Source organism: Rousettus aegyptiacus, unplaced genomic scaffold, assembly GCF_014176215.1.
Source record: "Rousettus aegyptiacus isolate mRouAeg1 unplaced genomic scaffold, mRouAeg1.p scaffold_m13_p_5, whole genome shotgun sequence".
In the NCBI taxonomy this organism is placed as follows: domain Eukaryota; kingdom Metazoa; phylum Chordata; class Mammalia; order Chiroptera; family Pteropodidae; genus Rousettus; species Rousettus aegyptiacus.
This window is the reverse complement of record NW_023416308.1, coordinates 108275566-108295047: the sequence shown is the minus strand read 5'-3', so window position 1 is coordinate 108295047 and position 19482 is coordinate 108275566. Positions and strand designations below refer to the sequence as shown.

At 41.3% G+C, this 19482-nt stretch overlaps 1 protein-coding gene across 9 annotated transcripts in view; it reads left to right on the top strand.

Annotated features, from left to right (window-relative positions):
* Window positions 1-19482, top strand: part of AMBRA1 (autophagy and beclin 1 regulator 1) — a 149246-nt gene that overhangs the window by 111618 nt on the left and 18146 nt on the right. For 8 of the 9 annotated variants that reach the window (XM_016146737.2, XM_016146734.2, XM_016146732.2 and 5 more), the window contains 2 exons: window positions 8139-8327; window positions 9178-9332. In XM_016146737.2, the coding sequence (XP_016002223.2) occupies window positions 8139-8327; window positions 9178-9332 (344 nt within the window). Of the gene's footprint in view, window positions 1-8138; window positions 8328-9177; window positions 9333-11577; window positions 11775-19482 lie in introns of all 9 variants that reach the window. The other variant, XR_004950832.1, reaches the window with a different exon arrangement.

The window sequence follows — 19482 nt, the reverse complement described above, 5'->3', positions numbered from 1 at the left end:
TTTTGGAGGCCTAGCACAGAGTAAAAACCCCAGATGAGAGCTGTCCAATAAGTACAGTGATGCTTTGGACAGTGTTAGTGCAGCCTAAGATTTCGGCAGCATTTTCTGAAGCTGCTACTGAGTTTGTAGTCACTTAGAAGTCCTTGATAATTGTTAATAAATCAGGACTCTACTATCTCACACTTACTTTTATACACTTTAAATCTTTTAAAAACCAAAGCATGTTTATGTTTGTTTCTATTAAATTTTATCTTACTACTGTCAATTGCAGTTTCTAGTTCCTGCCTCTCAACATCTTTCTGAACGTTGAGTCAGTTCTTTCTCACAATCTTACGTTGTCTAGTAACTTGATGAACATGTTTTCTCTGTCTTCCTTTGGACTGGTTGCAAAAGTGGTGAATCAGGACATTGTACCATGCCTTGTGATATATGTCACTGTAGATTTCCTCTGTGTTGATGTTGATTCATGAATTAGCACCCTGCGCTTGGGTGTTCACATCCATAGCCCACATTTTTCTGTCCTGTCTACAGAGTATTGAGTTTGTCGGGTGCCTTAAAATAAGATATTCTCTGTTGGTGGCATTTCCCGATATGCCACTCTTGGTATCCTTATCAGACAATGAAAATGAGGTTAATTTTTTATGTCTCATTTTTAGTGAAACTTAAAGTAGCAATCATTTCTTTTTTTCTAAAAAGTACTTATAAACCACATGTTCGATAATCTGTTCTTTCATTCTGCTGAGAATTAACCGCAATCCGCCATTTCACTTAGTACCAAGTTCGCATGTTCATCTCCATATTTCTGGCCCAGATCATGTTTCACCAAAATTTATTTCTAGTTATGTTGTTGCTTTATTTTGTTTACTTTGTATAATTATAATCTGAACTACTATAATTTGTTCACCATTCAAAAGTTTTAAAAATAGAAAAGGATATACACTGAAAAGTTTCCCAGCCCTGCTCCTAGCTACCCAGCACTCCTCCCCATAGGCAACCTCAATTAGCAGTTTCTTCTATATTGTTTCAAAAATATTATATGTATATACAAGCAAATGCAAATGTATGATTTTCCATCTTCTGTTGAACCCAAATGGGAGTGTGTTACACATGCTTTCTGTACTTTGTTTTCTTTATGGTATATCTTGGTGATCTTTCCATATTAGTATGTAAAGAGTTTGCTCATTCTTTTTAAATAACTGCCTAGTAGTCCATTGTTTTACTGTCATTTTTAACCAGTCTTCTGATGAGGTACTTCTAAGTTGTTTTCAGTGTTTTGCTGTATAACTGTAATGCAGTTTGTCACTTTGCACATGTGCAAGTATATCTATAGGATAAATTCCTAGAAATGGAATTGTAGGGAGGAATAGTATGTACATTCGTGATTTTGGTAGATACTGCTATATCAATCACACTGCAGGGGTAATGCCAATTTATACTCCCACCTGCACTTTATGAGAGTGCCTGTTTCCCTAAACTCTTGCTTGTTGAAGGTGTTATTATATTTTGGGGTATCTGAAAATCTGATAGGAAAAATAATATGTAGATATTTTAAATTTGTATTTCTCATATTAAAAATCAGGTTATGTGCTTCTTCATACACTAAGCTATGTGTGCTGCCTTGTCTTGACCTGTCTATATGCTTTCTTTACCTGTTTTTCTATTGTGTCGCTGGTCTTTTCCTTATCGGTTCTGCAAGAGTGCTTTATAAATCAGAAAATTAACTTATAATAGGAATTTCCTAGTTGTCATTTGTCTTTTGACTTTGCTGAAGGTTATTTCTTCATAGAATTTATTTTAAGTAGTCAGGATTATCCAGCTTTCCTTTTATGGTTTCCAGATTTTGAGTCATCATTAGAAAGATTAGTTAGTACTTTCATGTTTTAGTTTTTTACCTTTAAAACTTTAATTCACTAAGAAATTTAACCTGGTCTCAAAGAAGCAGAGTATGATCTAACTTTTCCTCAATATAGCTACTCATTTGTCCCAAATAATTTATAGAATAATTCATTTTCCCACATTGATTTGAGATACTACTTTCATCCTGTTAAGAAGTTCTATGTATATTTAGATGTGTTTCTAGACTATTTTGTCCCAGTGATCTGTCTGATTATTCATGGGAGATAACCACATAGGTTTAAGTTTTGAGGCTTTATGTTTTAGGATCTGGTAAGACTAATCACCTTGTTATTTTTTTAATCCAAAATTTCCTGCCTGCTCAAGCATTTTTGTTATTCTGCATGGACTTTAAAACTACTTTACTTCTTCCCTTCGGCCTCCTGAAAAAATGCTATTAGTATAATTATTGCAATCACATTAACTTTATAAATTAACATGAGATTAAATATCTTTATGATACCTTCCAATGCAAGAACATGGTATGGTTTTCAATTTCAAGTCTGTCTTGTGTTCTTAGGAATGTTTTAAAGTTTTTTCATAGAGATCCTATTCATTTCTTTAAGTTTATTATCATAAGCTTATTTTTAAAATCCTATCTTAACGAATTTGTTTACTAATTAGTGTTGTTACTCAGTTAAATCTCACGGGTTTTCTAGGTGTGTTACGTATAAATAGTGGTAATTTACCTCCTCCACTCCAAGTTTTACACCTGTGATTTCTTCTCTTGTCTAAATGCACTGGCTACTACCATCAGAACAATAATAGCAAGCACCCTCGTATTGTTTCTGACTTTAGTGGGAAAACGTCTAGCTTTTTCCCAGTAAGCATGGCTTTTGGGTTGAACTATGTTGATCATTGTAAGGACGTAATCTATTCCTGTTTTACTGAGAGTTTTTATCAAGAATGGATATTGAATTTAGTCATACCTTTTCTGCATCTATGAAGATGATCATGTTTTTTCTTTCCTTTGATTTAATAGTAGTGTTGTTATGTTACAGATTCAGTATTAGTGAACCCATCCTTACATTCCTTGAATACACCCCACCTGGTTCATGATGTATTTTTAATGCTAAATTCCTTTCATGTAGCTCGTTAATAGAGTTTTTTCCATAAATATTCTTGAGATAGATCTGTCCTTTTCTTGTTTTAAAATCTATGGGTTCTGGTATCAGTGTTATGCCTGTGTTTTCATTTGGAGTTTTTCTTCATTTTCTTTGTCTGAAACAGTTTAATTAGTATTGGAATTACTTATACTTTTTATACAAAGGTCTGGGTCTGATGCTTTTTTCCAGGCATAGGGAGAGGTAGTTCTTTGATAACTTTCTCTGTCGGTTGTCCTGTGATGGTCAGTTAAGCACATGAACTCTTGAGTTACACTGTACAGGTTCAGATCTCTGCTTAGCTACCTTCTAGCAGCACGACCTTGGTTAGTTAATCTCTCCACACCTTAGTTTCCTTGTCTATAAAATGAGAATCATAATAGCACAACCTCATAGGATTGTCATGAGAAGCACTTTGAACAGCACCTGGCATTCACTATAGTAAATGGTCAATAGAGAGTGATGTTCCTGTAAACAAGATAGTTGCTCCCTTAATTTGTAGCCGCATCTGTAATGGGCTTCTGATCCTTCTTCATGTCGTTTCTACCCAGTTGGAGATCATTTTCCTTGAGAGGAGAACAAAATAGAAGAATAAAGGCGTTGGATATGTTGCTAGCATAGCTCACAAGGCCTTTCTGGATGCCCTTAACATTTTTTATACAAGACTCAACTTGTTCTGACTACCACTTCCTATCATTCTCCCTCTGTGTTCCTTCTTACATCTTTTGATCATGGCTCTTGTAAAACCTGAGCTGATCAAAGAGCATCATGTGCAACCAGACTGACTCGTTCGGTTTGGCTGACCTTTTCCCCTCATTTAAATCATCTGTGGTATTAGAATTCTGCTTTTTATGAGTGCCCTGTTTTTCTTAGAGTTTTGGCCTTAAGAAAAACCTGCATTCTAGGAGTTTAGGGCACATATGTCTGATGACAGCCAATACCCTCAGGAATGATAGTCACTTTTACCTGAGGTTCCTGTCATTAGCTCTTAACTAATTGTGTTCCCTTGTTTTTCTCAGTAAAATCTAGTTACAGTTTTGGTCTTCACTCTTGATAGATTGAGCTGTCAGCTGAGTACGGTGGTACTCTATTTTGTTTTGCTGTAGGATTCATTTTTGAATATCACCTACTTCCCAGTTGAAAGTAGCCTTTGGCTTGGGCACAGCCCATGCCTGGGATCCATTGGTCCTGAGTTTTAGTCATGCATTCAGCAGCCACTACTTTGCTGATCATCTGACATATCTGAATTGCATTTAACAGTTTTCTGGAGTTAGGCTACATTTTCTTGCCACCCGTTTCTCTCAGTTGGGTGGCAGGATCACTGAATTACTGTCTGTAAAGGTTTGTGAACAATGCCTCAAGTGTATAGTTTTGCACCCACTTTCATGAAAAAAAAAAGGACCTCATTAGGTTCACTGCGAATTACACTTTGAAAGAGTAAACTCTTATTGGATGGGTAGGTACCCAGAGTGGTGTGGGGCAGATTGCACTACAGGAGATACAGTAACTGGTGCCTTTGGAGAAGACTTACGGTGTCACCTGGAGCTCTGTGGAGGAAGTCTTATTCTGAAATATGAGGGGAGACAGCCAAAAGGAAGTTTCCCTGCTGATTTAAACCCCTTTGGGTTTTCCAAATTGGTATCTAATGCATTTTCAAAAGCACTGCAACTGCTAATCACTCCCATGGTCTCATCTGGCTAGCCAGCAACAGGCTACAGATCGATCTTTGTACAAGGTGTTTGTTTATAATTTATGGAGCTGATAGGAAGGCAGAGCCATCTGCTCCTCCAGGCATCAGTATTTCTAACCCCTCCCATTCCCTACTAGGGCATTTTCACTTGGAAATCATTTATAATTAGGAGGAGATTACATTGCAGAGTCTGGAACATGGCTTCCTGCTGTCTTCCGCATCGTTTTTTCTCCCCCTGGAGCTGCCCCCTGAAGCTCTTAAGCAGTTTTGATTTGAAAAATCCTTTCTTTTCTAGCCTTTATTTCCAGTCTGTGCTGCACAGCTAACTGCCCCATCATCATTCCTCACATGTGTTTTGTTTTTTAGTGCAGGGTAGGTTTCTGGAGCTACCGCTCAGGGATCAAGGACAGTTGGTAATGCAGCCGGGTTTAGTTGTGGCCCCAGACCAGCAGCATTAGAGACACCTGAGAACTTGTTAGAAATGCAGATCCTCAGGCCCTACCTTGGCATTCTGTTTTTAAATAAGCCCTCCAGGTGATTCTGATGCATTAGAACACTTGAGAACCACTGTGGTAAGGCAGAGGACAGAGGTTTCTAGTGGTACCTGAGTTGCCAGTGTCTTAGGCTATATTTCACTTCACCTTTTTCTCTACCTGCTTACATTATTGTTGTGTCCAAAAAAAATGAGTTGTCATTAGTGAATTACTTTCCTCCGGCCCGAGAAAACTAGTAACAGGGATCCAAGAAATCTCTTCCTGTATAAATTAACTCATCAAAATTTCAGCCTTCTGAGAAGCTGCATGAGTGAACTGATGCAGTGACCACTCACTATTGTAACTGAACATTTCCATTTCCATGTGGGAAATTAATAGACAACAGGCAGCAAATGTAAGTTGCTAATTGGAGCTTTGAAATAAAAATGAAATTGTAAACACACCACCCAGCGCTTGCTGAAATGAGACTACCAAATCACTGCGCGCCTGCCACATCCCTTCATTAGGGTGGAAGCGAAACCCTAGATCACTAGCTGCACAGTTTCTGAAACAGAACATACTGCTGGAGAAGCTCTGTTTTAATTTTCAGCATTCGTTTTTCATTTGTTATTTGCAGATCTGTCTCTGCGCTCACTGTTGTAATGGGGAGCAGTTGTGAAATTGGATGGAGTTATAGGGAGGAGACAGAATTTACAAGATGGCCATTGACTTGGAATCATCATAATATAGTACAAACACAAACATAGTGGCTTGGATTTGAGGCTGTCAAAATGTTTTTTGTCTATATGCCCAGTTTTTCAGGGGCTTAGAGCCAGGCTTTCCAGAAGAAGGAAAACCTTACTTGTACTCTCCTCCTCACCCCCCACCCTCCTAGAAATTAATATGGCAGTAAGCAATTTAATGCTGCTTTTATGTTGGTGGTACGTTTTGAGTGTCATCATAGGATCAATATGTTTGACTGAATTGCACATTAACACATATGAGCTAGATCTGTGTAACAGCAAGATAGAAAACCTCCTTTCATAAAATACCTGCCATGCATTTTTGAGACATTCAATGTGGATAAAATAGTAACTGCAAAACTGTCTCAGAGTTCCCAAAGTCCCATCTCCTTCCCTGTTTATTTTCATGTCTTAATATTTATGATTTCTTCACTTGGTTTCTCTCTCTGCCTTTGATGGTTAGAGTATAAATGATCAGTTTTTTATCTAAGGATTGTGACAGCCTCTCAAGGTTAGAAAACCAAGATGGACTCCTGAAAGCTTCCCCCAGTTCCTTTGGTTCTGTATACCCAAATGGAATCATGTGTCAATCCAGGGAAGGAGACTCATCATTTTGGCAGCAGGCTTGGGACCCTGAGTAAGGAGCAGACAGTCTCTGTGCTAACTAGATAAACCCAGCCATACAGGCTAGAGCAGATGGTGGGTTGGAAGTTGAGCAGTACAGAGCCCTAATGGTGATAGCAATGAGTATTTGGATGTCATTATTTTATTAGTTAGCAAACACAGCCATCCTTGTGGTCCCTCCTCGGTTTCATGCGTAATAGTGCTGTTGGTGTCAGCCCCCGAGAGTTGGCACAATAGCCTAATCAATGTGCTCCGATGTCTTTTTCGATCTACTCTGTCATCTCTGTGGCTTCCTTAGCAACACACAGGGAAAGGGGGATGAATGTAGAGTTTTAGAAATAACTCTAAGACCCAAATCTCATAAGTTTCAGGGCCCCTGAAAAGCAGTTCTTTATTTTGTTTTCCTTAAATTGACTTCCTGGGGAAACTTGCCCTTGACTTCCCAGGTCATGCCTGTTGGCTTACTGCAGTAGATCACCTGATACCTACCTGGTGAGGGCAGCTGAGGGCAGTTTTTTTTTTTTTTTTTTTCTTTAACCGTAATGCTTCCAACAGTGGACATCCAGATAATCTTGAGTAAAGTCTCTTTGCATGTGCATATAAAGTAGATCTCAATGAGACAAAGCCCAGAGCACCTCGGCCCCTCTGGATGTGTTGTGCTGTTCTGCTTGCGCCCATGATGTGGGCACTGTTGTTCTAGGCTCAGGCTCACATCCTGGCAGAGAATTGCACAGTGGGCCTTGGAGAGGGATTCAAATGAAAACCAAAACAATGCCTTCAAGCACAGTCCCGGTCTGTGAAGAGCAGATTTTCTCTACCTACAGACATTCCAACACTCCCCACCCCACTCCTGGTGCTAATCCTGGTGCCTGGCTGACCCATGCTTCATTCTCAGTAACTGCCAAGTGCAGCCTGGGGCTGCTTGGGAACATTGGCTTATGGTATGGATAAGGCATAGAGAGAGCATAGTGAGAAGTGAAATGAGCTCTAGGTGTCCAGTTGGGAGCTAGCCAGGCTTTATTTCTCCTTATCCCGCTTTGTGGATTTAGACAGTAGTATTAGCAAGTAACTGTCCAGAAGATTTACATCTCTAAATGTTCAGTCCTCTTAAATGAGAAAGTAAGATGCAAATTCGTGAAATGACTTCCTTCTTTCAGGTCACAAAGCACAGGTAGAGTAGGAATCTTGCCCCAAGGAAGCTTTACCTATATCACCTTTTTTCTTGGAATCAGTGGGTTTACATTTTTATTCATCTTAGTTTTGATCTTTTGGACAATAACAGCTATTGAGTGTCTCTCCAGGAACAATTTATAATAACTTTTCCTTATCTGATCTCTCAAATGATGTTTCCTAAGTGTGAACTGAGACTCAGTAGGTGGTTGTATTGTGTTGACTTATCTGTAGTTTTCTTTTAAAGTGGTCGGAGAGAGATGTCTTCTGTGTCTCTTGTGTTTCTCGTTCCATGACATTTTAGTTTGATTGACAAAGCAGCTTTTAGCAGTTCTAGAGAGGATTCAGGCCCTAGGAAGGCCCCCAAATTTCTTGGCACAGAATTGTTTATGCCATCACCTCCAAACTTTCTTACCTTCTTTTCTCTCTTTGTCTAATGCAGCCTCAGTGAATGTGCTGGTGCAGAACTGCAAAATCTACAATGATGCCAGCTGTGACATTTCTGCAGATGGCCAGCTCCTGGCAGCTTTCATCCCCAGCAGCCAAAGGGGCTTTCCCGATGAAGGCATCTTGGCAGTATACTCCCTGGCCCCCCACAACTTGGGTGAAATGCTCTACACCAAGCGATTTGGTAAGGGATGGGAAGCCCAACTTGTGACAGAGGGATGCTGGTACATGGGCCATTCCTAGGTGAGGCATGGCTTAGGTAGGAGTAATGGTCACATGCTACCCCTGCTTCCGTGGAGCGCAGACCAGAGGAAGATTGCCTTGCAGGAGTCCTGGCTGGTAGCATTGCAGAGGATTCTCAGAAAAAGAGTCCTCCCCACAACAATAGCATCACTGATATGCCGCTGTCGTGGTGGCCAGGAATAAGGATTGAGCTTTTGTCATGGCTTGGGGAAGTGGGCACACTCATAAACTGCAAGGCAGTTTGGAAGTATGTATTTAAAGCCCCCAAAATATATGTTCTCTTTGGTTCAGCAATCTCGCTTCTAAGGAAATAATCAGAAAACTATACAAAAATTTATATGCAACGATGTTCACAGTACTCTTATTTGTCATAGAGAAAAATGTAAAGTTGTGAAGAGTTGCTTAAATAACTGATGGTGCATTGATAGGACATAATACCATTCAGTCCTTAAAATGCTCTTACAGAATATTTAATGGTGGGAAATGTTCAGAATGTGTGAAGTGAAAAAAGTAGATTTCAAAATAGTATTTGCAGTATGATACCAACTTTTTAAAATGTGATTCTCCGATAGCAATGGTTAACTTATATTTAGTACTTTCTGTATGTCGGACACTGTACTCAGTACTTCACATGCCTTCTCATTTCACCCCTTACTACAGTGCTATGAGATAACCCCAGGATGACCCAACAAAGATGCAGATTGGAGAAAAAGAGAAAAGACTAAGGGGAAGAATTATTTCTTTATAACAGCAAGTACTCTGAGAAATATCTTTTTTATCTTGACCCTCAGGTCCCAATGCCATTTCAGTGAGCCTGTCCCCAATGGGCCGATATGTAATGGTGGGCCTGGCCTCACGAAGGATCCTGCTGCACCCCTCCACGGAACACATGGTGGCCCAGGTCTTCAGGCTGCAGCAAGCCCATGGTGGTGAGACCTCCATGAGGGTGAGTGTCACTGCTTGTGCCTTCACTGTATGGCAGCTCTCCTGGGCTTGGCAGGGTTAATGAAGGACATGGGTGATCTCCTAGCCAGGACCAGAGATGTCATGCTCATAAGGAATAAGGAAGGACTCCAGTCTGGCCCATCCAGGTCCACCAGCAAGCTTTACTTTTGGAAGCTCTGAGCTGTAAAATGGCAGGGACTTTCTCACACCCTAGACAGATGATGAGCTAGCTTCCCCAGAGGCCTGAAAGGATCTTTGGGTAAAGACCAAACTGAATACATCTTTAACCTCAACATAAAGAATAAAGAGCTCAATGAAATATTAATGCTTATTTAATTTTTTTTTTTTTTTTTTTTTTTTTTTTTGAGAAAGCAAGCTATAAGAAAAGATAGTATACTATGCAATGTTCTTTTCTGTGGGTTATAATCATGATGGAAGATAAAAACTTTGGGCAGCTGCTGTGCTCTTAGGACCCTTTCTTGTCTGTAGCAGACCTCTCGTATTGCCATAAAAGCCGCCTGGGCATTGTGTGGTTAGTGGTCTTCTGGACTCAACTCATTTCTCACTGAGCTTCCCACATCCCCCCATGGGGCCTCATTTGACCAGGGTCTTGTCAAAAGGAGTCCAATTTACATAGTATTTAAGCTCTATCTCAAGCTCAGAACCTGAGAATTTCCTTAGCACTTTGTGCTTTGCCATTTATAGTTTTATGCACTTGTTTGTGTGTTGTGTCGTGTTTTCTTTAGCTGTGTGGTATGTATGTTTAATCCACCCAGTTAGGTTTAGTGTAATTTCTTAGGGGCATGTCCCCCAGCACCCTCATTTAGTGCTATTGAATGCCTGGAACGGGAAGCATTGGTTTTAAAGAAAAAACTAGAGATAAGACCCATTATATACAGAGTGATAGAAAGTAGGCAGCCTGGTTTGGTTGTCTCCGTCCTCTTCTCCCTCCTGTCTCTTATCGGGACGCTCTAGCCAACTCTGCCGAATCGCTTTCCAGGCAACCTGAATTTAATAAGGCTCTTTCTTAACAGTGTGCCTTTACCTCGAATACTCCCCTCTCCCTCAAACCCAGCTGCCCACGAGCTCTTCTCTAGTGTGGAACCTGATTCCTCAACAGAACCGATCATTCCTTTTGCCACCACTGTACCTAATAGCCGCACTCACGTTAACACTCACCACACCATATTGCAGTTATTTGTTTCCATGCCACCCTCCTTTCTTGGACTGTGAACTCCTTGAGCGCAGAGATCATGTCTGTTTCATCTTTTTGAAGTCCAGGTACCTAATAGGGAACCTGACGGGAGAAGCAGAGTGAAATGAAAGAGAATCTCGACAGTGTCCCACTTATTTCTAGGTGGTAACTAGCAGCACCACTGATGGATGACATCATGTCCTACCATGCCTTTCAAAGGGCAGAAACAAGGTATTCTCTGCTCTTGACATCGTAAATGACAGGAAAGCTCTGATTCTTGGATCCCATATGACTGGAAATTTTGGCATTGAGTGATCAGGAGAGGACTTCACAGGAAGTTCATCAAGCCTATTTTCTTATCTAGATATTTAAGGATCGAAGTTGAATTTTAGTTTTAATATTCTTATTTTGCTTATCTTATGATTTGGATGGTGCCTGCTTTTTGCCACCTAGAATCCTGATCCCCACAGCTATTTTTCTAACCCTTCTTGCCTAATTATAGAATAATTGTTTATAATCATTAAGAGACAGTATTTGATTTTGTCAACACTAATGGACATCTTCAGCCTCTTCTGGAAACCATCTCCTGCCCAGTTCCTGGGCACAGCCTGGCAGTCCTCAGTCATAGCATGGTTCCTCTTTTCCATAAGTAGCCAGAAACATCTGGCTAAGGTCAAACCAGCTACAGGGTAGGAGCCAAGATGTTGTTGCGAATGGGGCTGGCAGCTCAGGAAATGCAGTTGGAGAAGTCTGCTGAGGAGATGTGGTAATTCACTGCTGTCCTGCTAAGGGGCTCAAGGCAACCAGCCAGCTGCTGCATGCCTCGTGACAAGAGCTATTTTTCAGGCCTCCCAGTGAGGCTTTTTTGATTCTCAATAGGCACCATCTGCTACTTAGGAGAGGGAGCTGAAGTAACTAGAAAGCTCCCATTTGGGAAGTGTTCCTGTCACCCAAGAGACAGGATCCAGGCTTCTCAGCAAGGTTTTGCTCACCATGTCCACCCATTCTGACTTTAAACCCCCATGCTACAGAAAGGTTTCTGGTTTTCCAGGTCTTGGTTGCCCCTTACGTCCAAAGGCACCAAAGCACTCAGCACATGTCCCTGAATTCAGTCATTGGTGGAAGGGAAGACACCAGCTTTTTTGGATAGCTGTGCTGTATCACCGTTTAAGGCAAGAAGTACATTTTTGTCTGAGAACAGGGAGCAAGGGTTTAATGGGACAGTAGAGCATCTCCCTCTTTGCACAGGTAAGTATAGGTGGGTGTCTGCATCTGTAATGTCAAGCTCTGTCCTTGAAGGAATGCTGTTGTGGGTAATGGGCCTTTCCTGGAGCTTCTCAACCCAGAATTTCCCTTCTCTTTGGTGTTACCTCTTAGAACTCACTGTGGTAACGTTCAGGAAGATGAGCGTGTTGAACCAACAGACTTTCCTAAGGGAACATCCTCCAGAGCATTGACTTATCTGATTTGAATTCCCACTAAGTGACATCTCTCCCCAAGAGATGATCTCTTCTACAATCCCATATGAAAACTCTTCTGGAAATGAGTTGCTAATTGTGCTTATCCTTGGTGCACTTATTCTAAGCAGTTCTTCAGACCTCTGCATCAGTGCTTCTCAAACTGTGCTACTCGGATGACCTGTCTTAGAATACATGGAGTCCTTGTTAAAGTACAGATTCCACTTCAGATCTGAAATCAGAATAAGAATGGGACAGGAGGGACCCAGGTATTTGTGTATGTAAAACAAGCTTTCCAGATGATTCTGATATGCACTTGAGTTTGAGAACTGCTGTTTTTAATGACTACTTTCTTCATTTTAGGTTTCTGCTTTCAGCCTCCTCAGCAAGGCAGAGACACAGTCTCAGGTTTACTTGTGATTTTATGCATGGTGCTTTGATATCACCTTTGCTAATTTTGTTGCAGGCGTAGTGGCGTTTATGTTCCATTTCCTACCAAACTTTTAGCTTTTTGGCTGTCTGTGCTTCACCTCCCATTTCTTCTCAACTGTTTTTGCTTTCCAGGGTTCTCCCTTGAATATCTCTGTGCTGGATTCTTTTCTTTCCCATGTGGAGTCATTTTAATTTTTATCCTTGTTTCCAAGGTCTAGGGTCCTTTTGATATATCCTGTCGCTGCTTGCTGAGGTTATTTAGTCTTCCCAATTTTAGTATTATTGGCAAATCAGGAAAAATAAGACTAGGCATGTATTTCATCTCCCCCTTCCCTCTGTCCATTTGATGCTCCTCCAGACTGGATAGGTTATGCTCAATGACTCAGGGTCTTATTTTCTTGCTGACTCACTCACAGTTGAGCCAGGGAGGGCTTTTTGTTAACTTCTGTTTTGTTTTTTTTTAAGTTAGGCATTTAGAGATTGTTAGCTGAGGTTTTTCTAAATTCTCAAACACTAAACTGCCTGTGTTCCCTCTCTGCTTTCATTTTCTAATTGGAACAAGGCACAGTATTATAACAGAAAACTGCAATTAATTTTCTAAAATAGTGGCAACTTGCACATTATAAAAACTTTGGTTGTAACCAAGTAAAAGCATAATAACAAAAATATAAAATTACTGATGAAACCAGAAATAGTCGTATACCAAACTGTTCTTCCAGTTTCTATCAGTAGTAAGTGCAGTTTTACCTAAGAATGGTAGCAAAGCCAGCAATGGGGAGCAGGGAGAATGTGCTAGGGCATTTTGAACTAGGAAACAAGAATAAGGATTAGTACTTTCAACACAGGAATTAATAGGCGGTGTGTACTCTTTCTCCTAGGTGCATAGACCATTCCCCCAATAGGTGGGGAATTGTAGGCGTATAAGTGGTTTAATAAGAACTGAAAAGGATCCTCATTGCATAATCCCTGCAGACCCAAGAGGCACTGGTTGCTTGAATCTCACCAGTGCTCATTTTCTTTTTTCTCCGGTCATTTTATGGGTGATGAACAAGGACACTTCCTTTGACTTGGTTGAGAGAAGAAGCTCTAGGACAGAAAGCAGTTTAGTTCTCTTTTTTCCATGGAACAGCTTTTTAAGGCAAAGCCTCAACTACTTAAGGGTCAATTTGGTTGAAAGCTTTTTCTTTGTGGCTATGTGGTAAAACTGTGTTCAAGTGTTGTGTGACTGTTGTCTAGATAGATCGTTAGATTGGAGTGGATATTGGAAAGAGAGCCTGCCCTTGCTTTCCCTACCCTCCCTGCCCATCCTCTCTTCCCTCTCTTCCTGTTCACTCCCCACTCCCTCACTTCTTGACCCCCGAGTTCTACTCTTCAGCGGTGGACTGTCCCCATGTGACCCCCATCCTGTACTTCTCCCTCTAGAGCTCTAGCTCTGGAGATGTGCATCCCTCCCATCCTCAACAGTTCCTAGGCAGCAGAGAAAGAAAGCAGATTTGTTAACAGTTTTTATGGACCTACAACCTACTCACATCTAACTGGGCTATAGTTCTCAATGCGTATTCCCCTGGGCCCCTTTTAACATCACCAGAGAACTTAATAGAAATGCAGATTATCAGACCTGCTGATTCAGAAGCTCTGAGGGAGGGACCCAGCTGTCATTGTTTTACCAAGCCCTCCAGGTGACTGCTCAGTCAAGACTGAGAACAAATCATTGACTGCCTGGGGATGCTAGTTAGACCTCACCTATCAATATAGCTTTCTGGTTCTTAGTAACCAGATCTTTCAGATACTTCCAGGAAGTTGAGTCCCTCCTGCCCTAAGGATTTCAAGCATTTAGAATCTTGCTAACATTCTAGTGATGTACTAATGCTCTGAGGCTTCTTCCCATGATTAAAATTCTTACCTGCCCACAGTTGACTTGGGCTCTTAACTGCAACCTCATGCCTTTTTGTCTAAGTGTTATAGAATACAGAAATGCTTTGGCTTAAAAGGTGGGAAGCATTATCTTTATCACCCTCTTTAGGCCCATCCCCGTCTGAAGGAAGGAGTATTTCTTGAGTTCCTTTTTCCAACATTGAACTCCGTTGTCATTGGATTAGAAACATCACTGTGATACCCATTAATGGGTATCTTTGTGTCACCCTGATAATAAACATGAGTTGGCTTGCTTTCATTTATACCATTTCACAGCCATCTTCACAGAGCCTAGTGGTGACGGGCTATTATTTTTAAAAGTTTATTAAAATGAACCACAAAAACTTGGTATCCAGAATACTCAAATTAATCATAACTTGTAGCTTAGATCATGGGTCAGGGTGGGTGTCCAGCACTGTCAGCAGTGACCAGCATTGATGTAACTAACACGTGTAGGCTCTTTTGTACTATCCTAGCCCCATTCTTCAATATATAATCTTCACTATAGCTCCCTCCTTGCCCTGAATTTAGTCTGTGATATAATTGAGTCATCTATACTTCCCTAGATTCTGAAAGTTTGATTTTCAAAAGTTACCTATAACTCTAGTTCAGTCTAGAGTATTCTATAGAAATCTAAGGGAGCTGAGTTTTGTAATCTTAACTGGCCTTGGGAGTGGTAAAAACCAAAGAAGTTATTTTATTTTTGTATCCTGGAAGGGTACTATTTCTTCAAGGGGAGATTGGGATAAAAGAGAGACAGCTTTGTTGTCAGAAATGACGTACTCCTTCCTAAGATTATGTCCTCATTAATTTTCTTAAAGCTGTCTGTCAGTTGATTAAAAGCTGCTTCCGCTGCAATTATCTTAAAGTTGACTTCTGAGATGCGGTACAAAGCATCTATCCTCAAAAAGTTCCTTTCTTCAGCACATTATAGAAAATGGGGGGGAGGTAAGAGAGAAGTCAGGGGTGTCTCTGATGTGATTTGTCAGAGAAGGGAGGGGGCAAGATAAAAAATTAAAAATAACTTTAGAGCTACAGTCAAAGCCAAAAATTAGGCAAATTTTTCCATGACAGATTCCTTCCACTCTAACAGTTTCTTTCCTCTATGGTTTCTTAGTAGAGTGCGTTCTGTACTACATTATTATTCTCGCTCAGCAAAATTTTAGTGAGCCCTTATCATGGTGTAGGCACATCGCTAGGTCTGGGAATACAGAGAACAAAGTGGACCTGGTCCCTGCTCTGATGCAAAAATGTTAGATGACTGGCTTCTTAACTGGATTTTTCACTGCTCTGTTCCTGGCCTTTACTGGGCTCGGTTCTCAGGAGGCACTCAGCTTCTGTTCCAGGAATAGTGTCACTTTGAAATCTTATGTACCATGTATTTCCTGCACATAGGTGAACATACACCTCTACTCAACACCATCATTATTGTGCCTAACGTGTGACTCAGTAAACAGTGATTGAACAAAAATATTAATGAGGTGATCTTTATGAAAATAGGGAATTTCTGACTCGTTTCCACAATTCTGCCCAGTATCAGTGGGTTTCTCAGGGTTCTAGTCCCAGCACTTGAGACATAGTAAGAGATTCCCAGCATATCGATTCAGAAGTGAAAGGCAAAACATTTTGGGTTTTTTGATGTGACCCCTCATCCTGTACTTCTCTCAAAAAAAAATATGAATCAACCAAAATGTACTGAATTTATTGAAATATATTGAAAGATTCTCTTATCCAAGGTGACTATCTAGAATAGCTATTCATTTGGCCATTTCCTTTGAGATTTAGAAAGAAAGCCAAGGAAGAGCAGGAACTTGTGCTATGCTCAGAGATGTGGGATTCGGAAGAAAATTATTATCCTCTGACTGTCCTTGGGAAATCTTTGAGAGGAACAAATAAGACAAAGTTTATAGGTCTCAACAAATCATAAGAGGTTGGCTAGAAATGACTTGAAGACAGTAGATTATAATAGCAGTGGAGGGCCACAAATTCCAGAGAGTTAAGAAAAGGAGGTGTTTGCTCTTTTCTCTTGGGAGAACTTTAGTTTGGACAAGAGTTAACTAGGCAGATTTGTTCCTGCTTCAACTGAATAAAGGGGAGAGTTAGATGTTTTGGTATTCTGATTCTTGTTTTAAAATAGCTACTTGAAAATCAACATTCTGCGAGTTCTAAATTCCAGAGTAGACTATAAAGAAAGCTTGGAGCCAGTAAAAGAAATTAAAGTATCTAAAACACAATCATATTTTCCTAGAGGATGAAGATACACCAATAATTCATTGAATCTAAGCAAATCAACAACTCAAAAGAAGAAAAGGTGACCATAGTATCCCTTCCCCTGCCTACTCTGGGATGTGTGCATTTCTCAGCCTGTGTCAAGATGTGTAGTCATCCATTTCCAATGGAAAGGTCAGCTACCTCTTAGCATCTGCTTTCCATTGATTTTCTCCTCTTCACAGAGAGTAATCCTTCTCTGGTAACCCTCTCTAAAAGCTTAAAGCCTCCCTTGATTCCCATCCTTACCCAGAAAGCATTTCTCCTCCTCACAGTTCTTTTCTTCCTCAAAGCCCCCTTGGCTTGCGCCTTCTTCCACGGCCCCTCCAGCTTCCCTGTCCAGTTATTTCTTTCTTCCAATCAGCTTCCATTATCTTAGCTAAAACAAGGTAAATCTGCCAACTGCACTTGACCTCTTGACTCCTTGGTGAGGTTCCAGCTTTGCAGATGATGAGATTCCCAAATGTAAACAAGATAAGCATAAACTTCTCTCTTTTAGCTTCTTACCTGGCCTGATCTGAGCAGTGCAGTTTGCTGCTTGGACTAATAGTCTGAGCTTTATTGACATGCAATGGAAGAGAAAGCATCTCGGTGAGGGCAGCAATACATTTTTCCTCTAAATTTTAAAAGGATAGAGAGGAAGGTTTCCCACTGAGCTCCTCTGACTGCCTCATTCTTTTCCTGTCTATCTTTGAACAAGAAATAAGACCCGTTTAGTTTTGATCTAGGAACTGTTTTCTTTTACTCCTTCTTGTTAGAGTTTGAAAGATGCAGGGGCAGCAGTATAAGAGATTGTCTTGGACCCCAGAAGTAGAAGGATCATTACCTTCTCGCACACCCTTAGAGCCATAAAGATCTTGGCGACCTGACTCATTCCCTGTTGATGTGCTGATGGCACTGACTCGAAAAAGTTTGCTTCTTCTGGCATATTGATTCCAATTCCCTTCCTAGATGTTAGACAGAAATGAGACGTCTGCTTGGGGAGGGGGTTTTCTGTCAGCATTCGTCATATACCAGGGAGCAGGTGCAGTTGAGTCAAGTGAAACCAGGACTCTGCAAACATGAGTCAGCAGCTGAGTTGTGTATCCAGCCCCACAAAAGGTCCCCAGGTCCTAATAAATCCTCCTCCAATGTAATGGAACTTGATATTGTAGCTTAGGGTGTCACTTCTGTCAGAGGGAGAAAGGGATTTTGACAGGCCATCCAGCTTTGTCCTTAACATCCCATCCCGTGGGAAGCTCCATGGCACCTGAGTAGTGTTAAGGAAACCTTTACTTATTATATATTTAGGGTGCCTTTAAGTTCAGGTGCCTTTAAGGCTGTATCGGTCCTTTACACCAGGGGTCCCGAACCCCTGGGCTGTGGACTGGTACCAGTCTGTGGCCTGTTAGGAACAGGGCCGCACAACATGAGGTGATTGGCAGGTGAGTGGCAGGTGAGCGGCAGATGAGCGGCAGGTGAGCAAGTGAAACTTGATCTGTATTTGCAGCCGCTCCCCAGCGCTAGCCTCACCATCTCAGCTCCACATCAGATCAACAGGCATTAGATTCTCATAGAAGCACCAGTCCTTGGTACCAAAAAGGTTGGGGACCACTGCTTTACACTATCTCAGATCTTATTTCTTGTCATGGGTTTACAGAGCCAGAGCCAATTCCCATTGAAATCTGGAGGATCCTCACAGATCATACCGTCACTGAGATGGAAAGACTAATGGCTGAAGCCTTAAATGGTTAGGAAGTAGACAGTGCTACCTAATCATCTGTCAGCATTGGGGAACTTGTTGCCCAGATACTCTCTTGTCTCTTGGGCTAATTGTGAGGAGTATTTCCCCCTCAGTGAGGTGCTTTGAGAGCTGTTAAACTCCAGCCAGAGAAAGGAGTGGGAACTACATCTCAGTGGTTTTCAAAATGGTCCAGATTCTCATTCCTCTGGAGTCCTTTAGATTCAGGCATGTGTGAAATGAGTATTGGACAAGATGACCTCCCAGAACCTATAAATGGGTGATCCCTACTCATCCTTCACCCTCATCTCCACTCCCGGACTTTTTGCCCTCATTTCCCTCTTTCCCACCCCCACATTAGTGTGTGATAAGCAAGTACTTATCAGGAATCCCGGAGGCTGCTGATCTTCACATGGCATTTTCTGGCTTCCTGCCACAAAGCAGGATTTAGCTTAATGCCCAAACATTGGAGGAGATGGGCACTTGGGAGTCGCTTTTTCAACACTGTTTAAGGACTTCAGCGGGGGGAGCATGGGGGGAGTCTGCCAGAGCCAGAGGACAAATCGATGCCCCATGACTCCTAGAGCCATGGAAGTTGTGAATATATCTGTGCAGTAAGGTCTGGGGGTCTCAACCTTTAATTATTTCTCACCAATACCTCTGACCTTGTCTCGCCTAAGCTGAGTCATTTGTCCTACTGGCCTCTTGAGGGTTTGTCCCCAAAGCAGGTTTCTGTACTTAGAAGCAAATTGATAGTATTTGCTTGTTAATCCCTCTGCAGCAACAGACTATAAAAAGTAAATTTGTGACATGTGAGAGATTTGTTTTCTTCTTTCCTGGTCTGGAACATTTTTAGAAAAGAGTTCTCTTATTCTTTTCTTTGAGACCCACCCCCCCCTCCCGCCGCATCAGAAAACAGCACAACCATAAGCATCCATTTCACTAACCGTGTGACCTCCTTCTTGCATCTCTGGCCCTTCTGCCCCATTCCCTGCAGTTATGAATCATTGTGATTTTAGGGGAGAGGTTGTTGTGAGGTTTATGCAGAGCTGCCGCAGGCCAAGACCAAGGCTCTCCTCAGCCATCCCACTGAAACTAACACGCACCCCTCATTAACTCTGGGTATACCCCATTCACACCATCTGACCTTTAGGAGAAGGAAAAA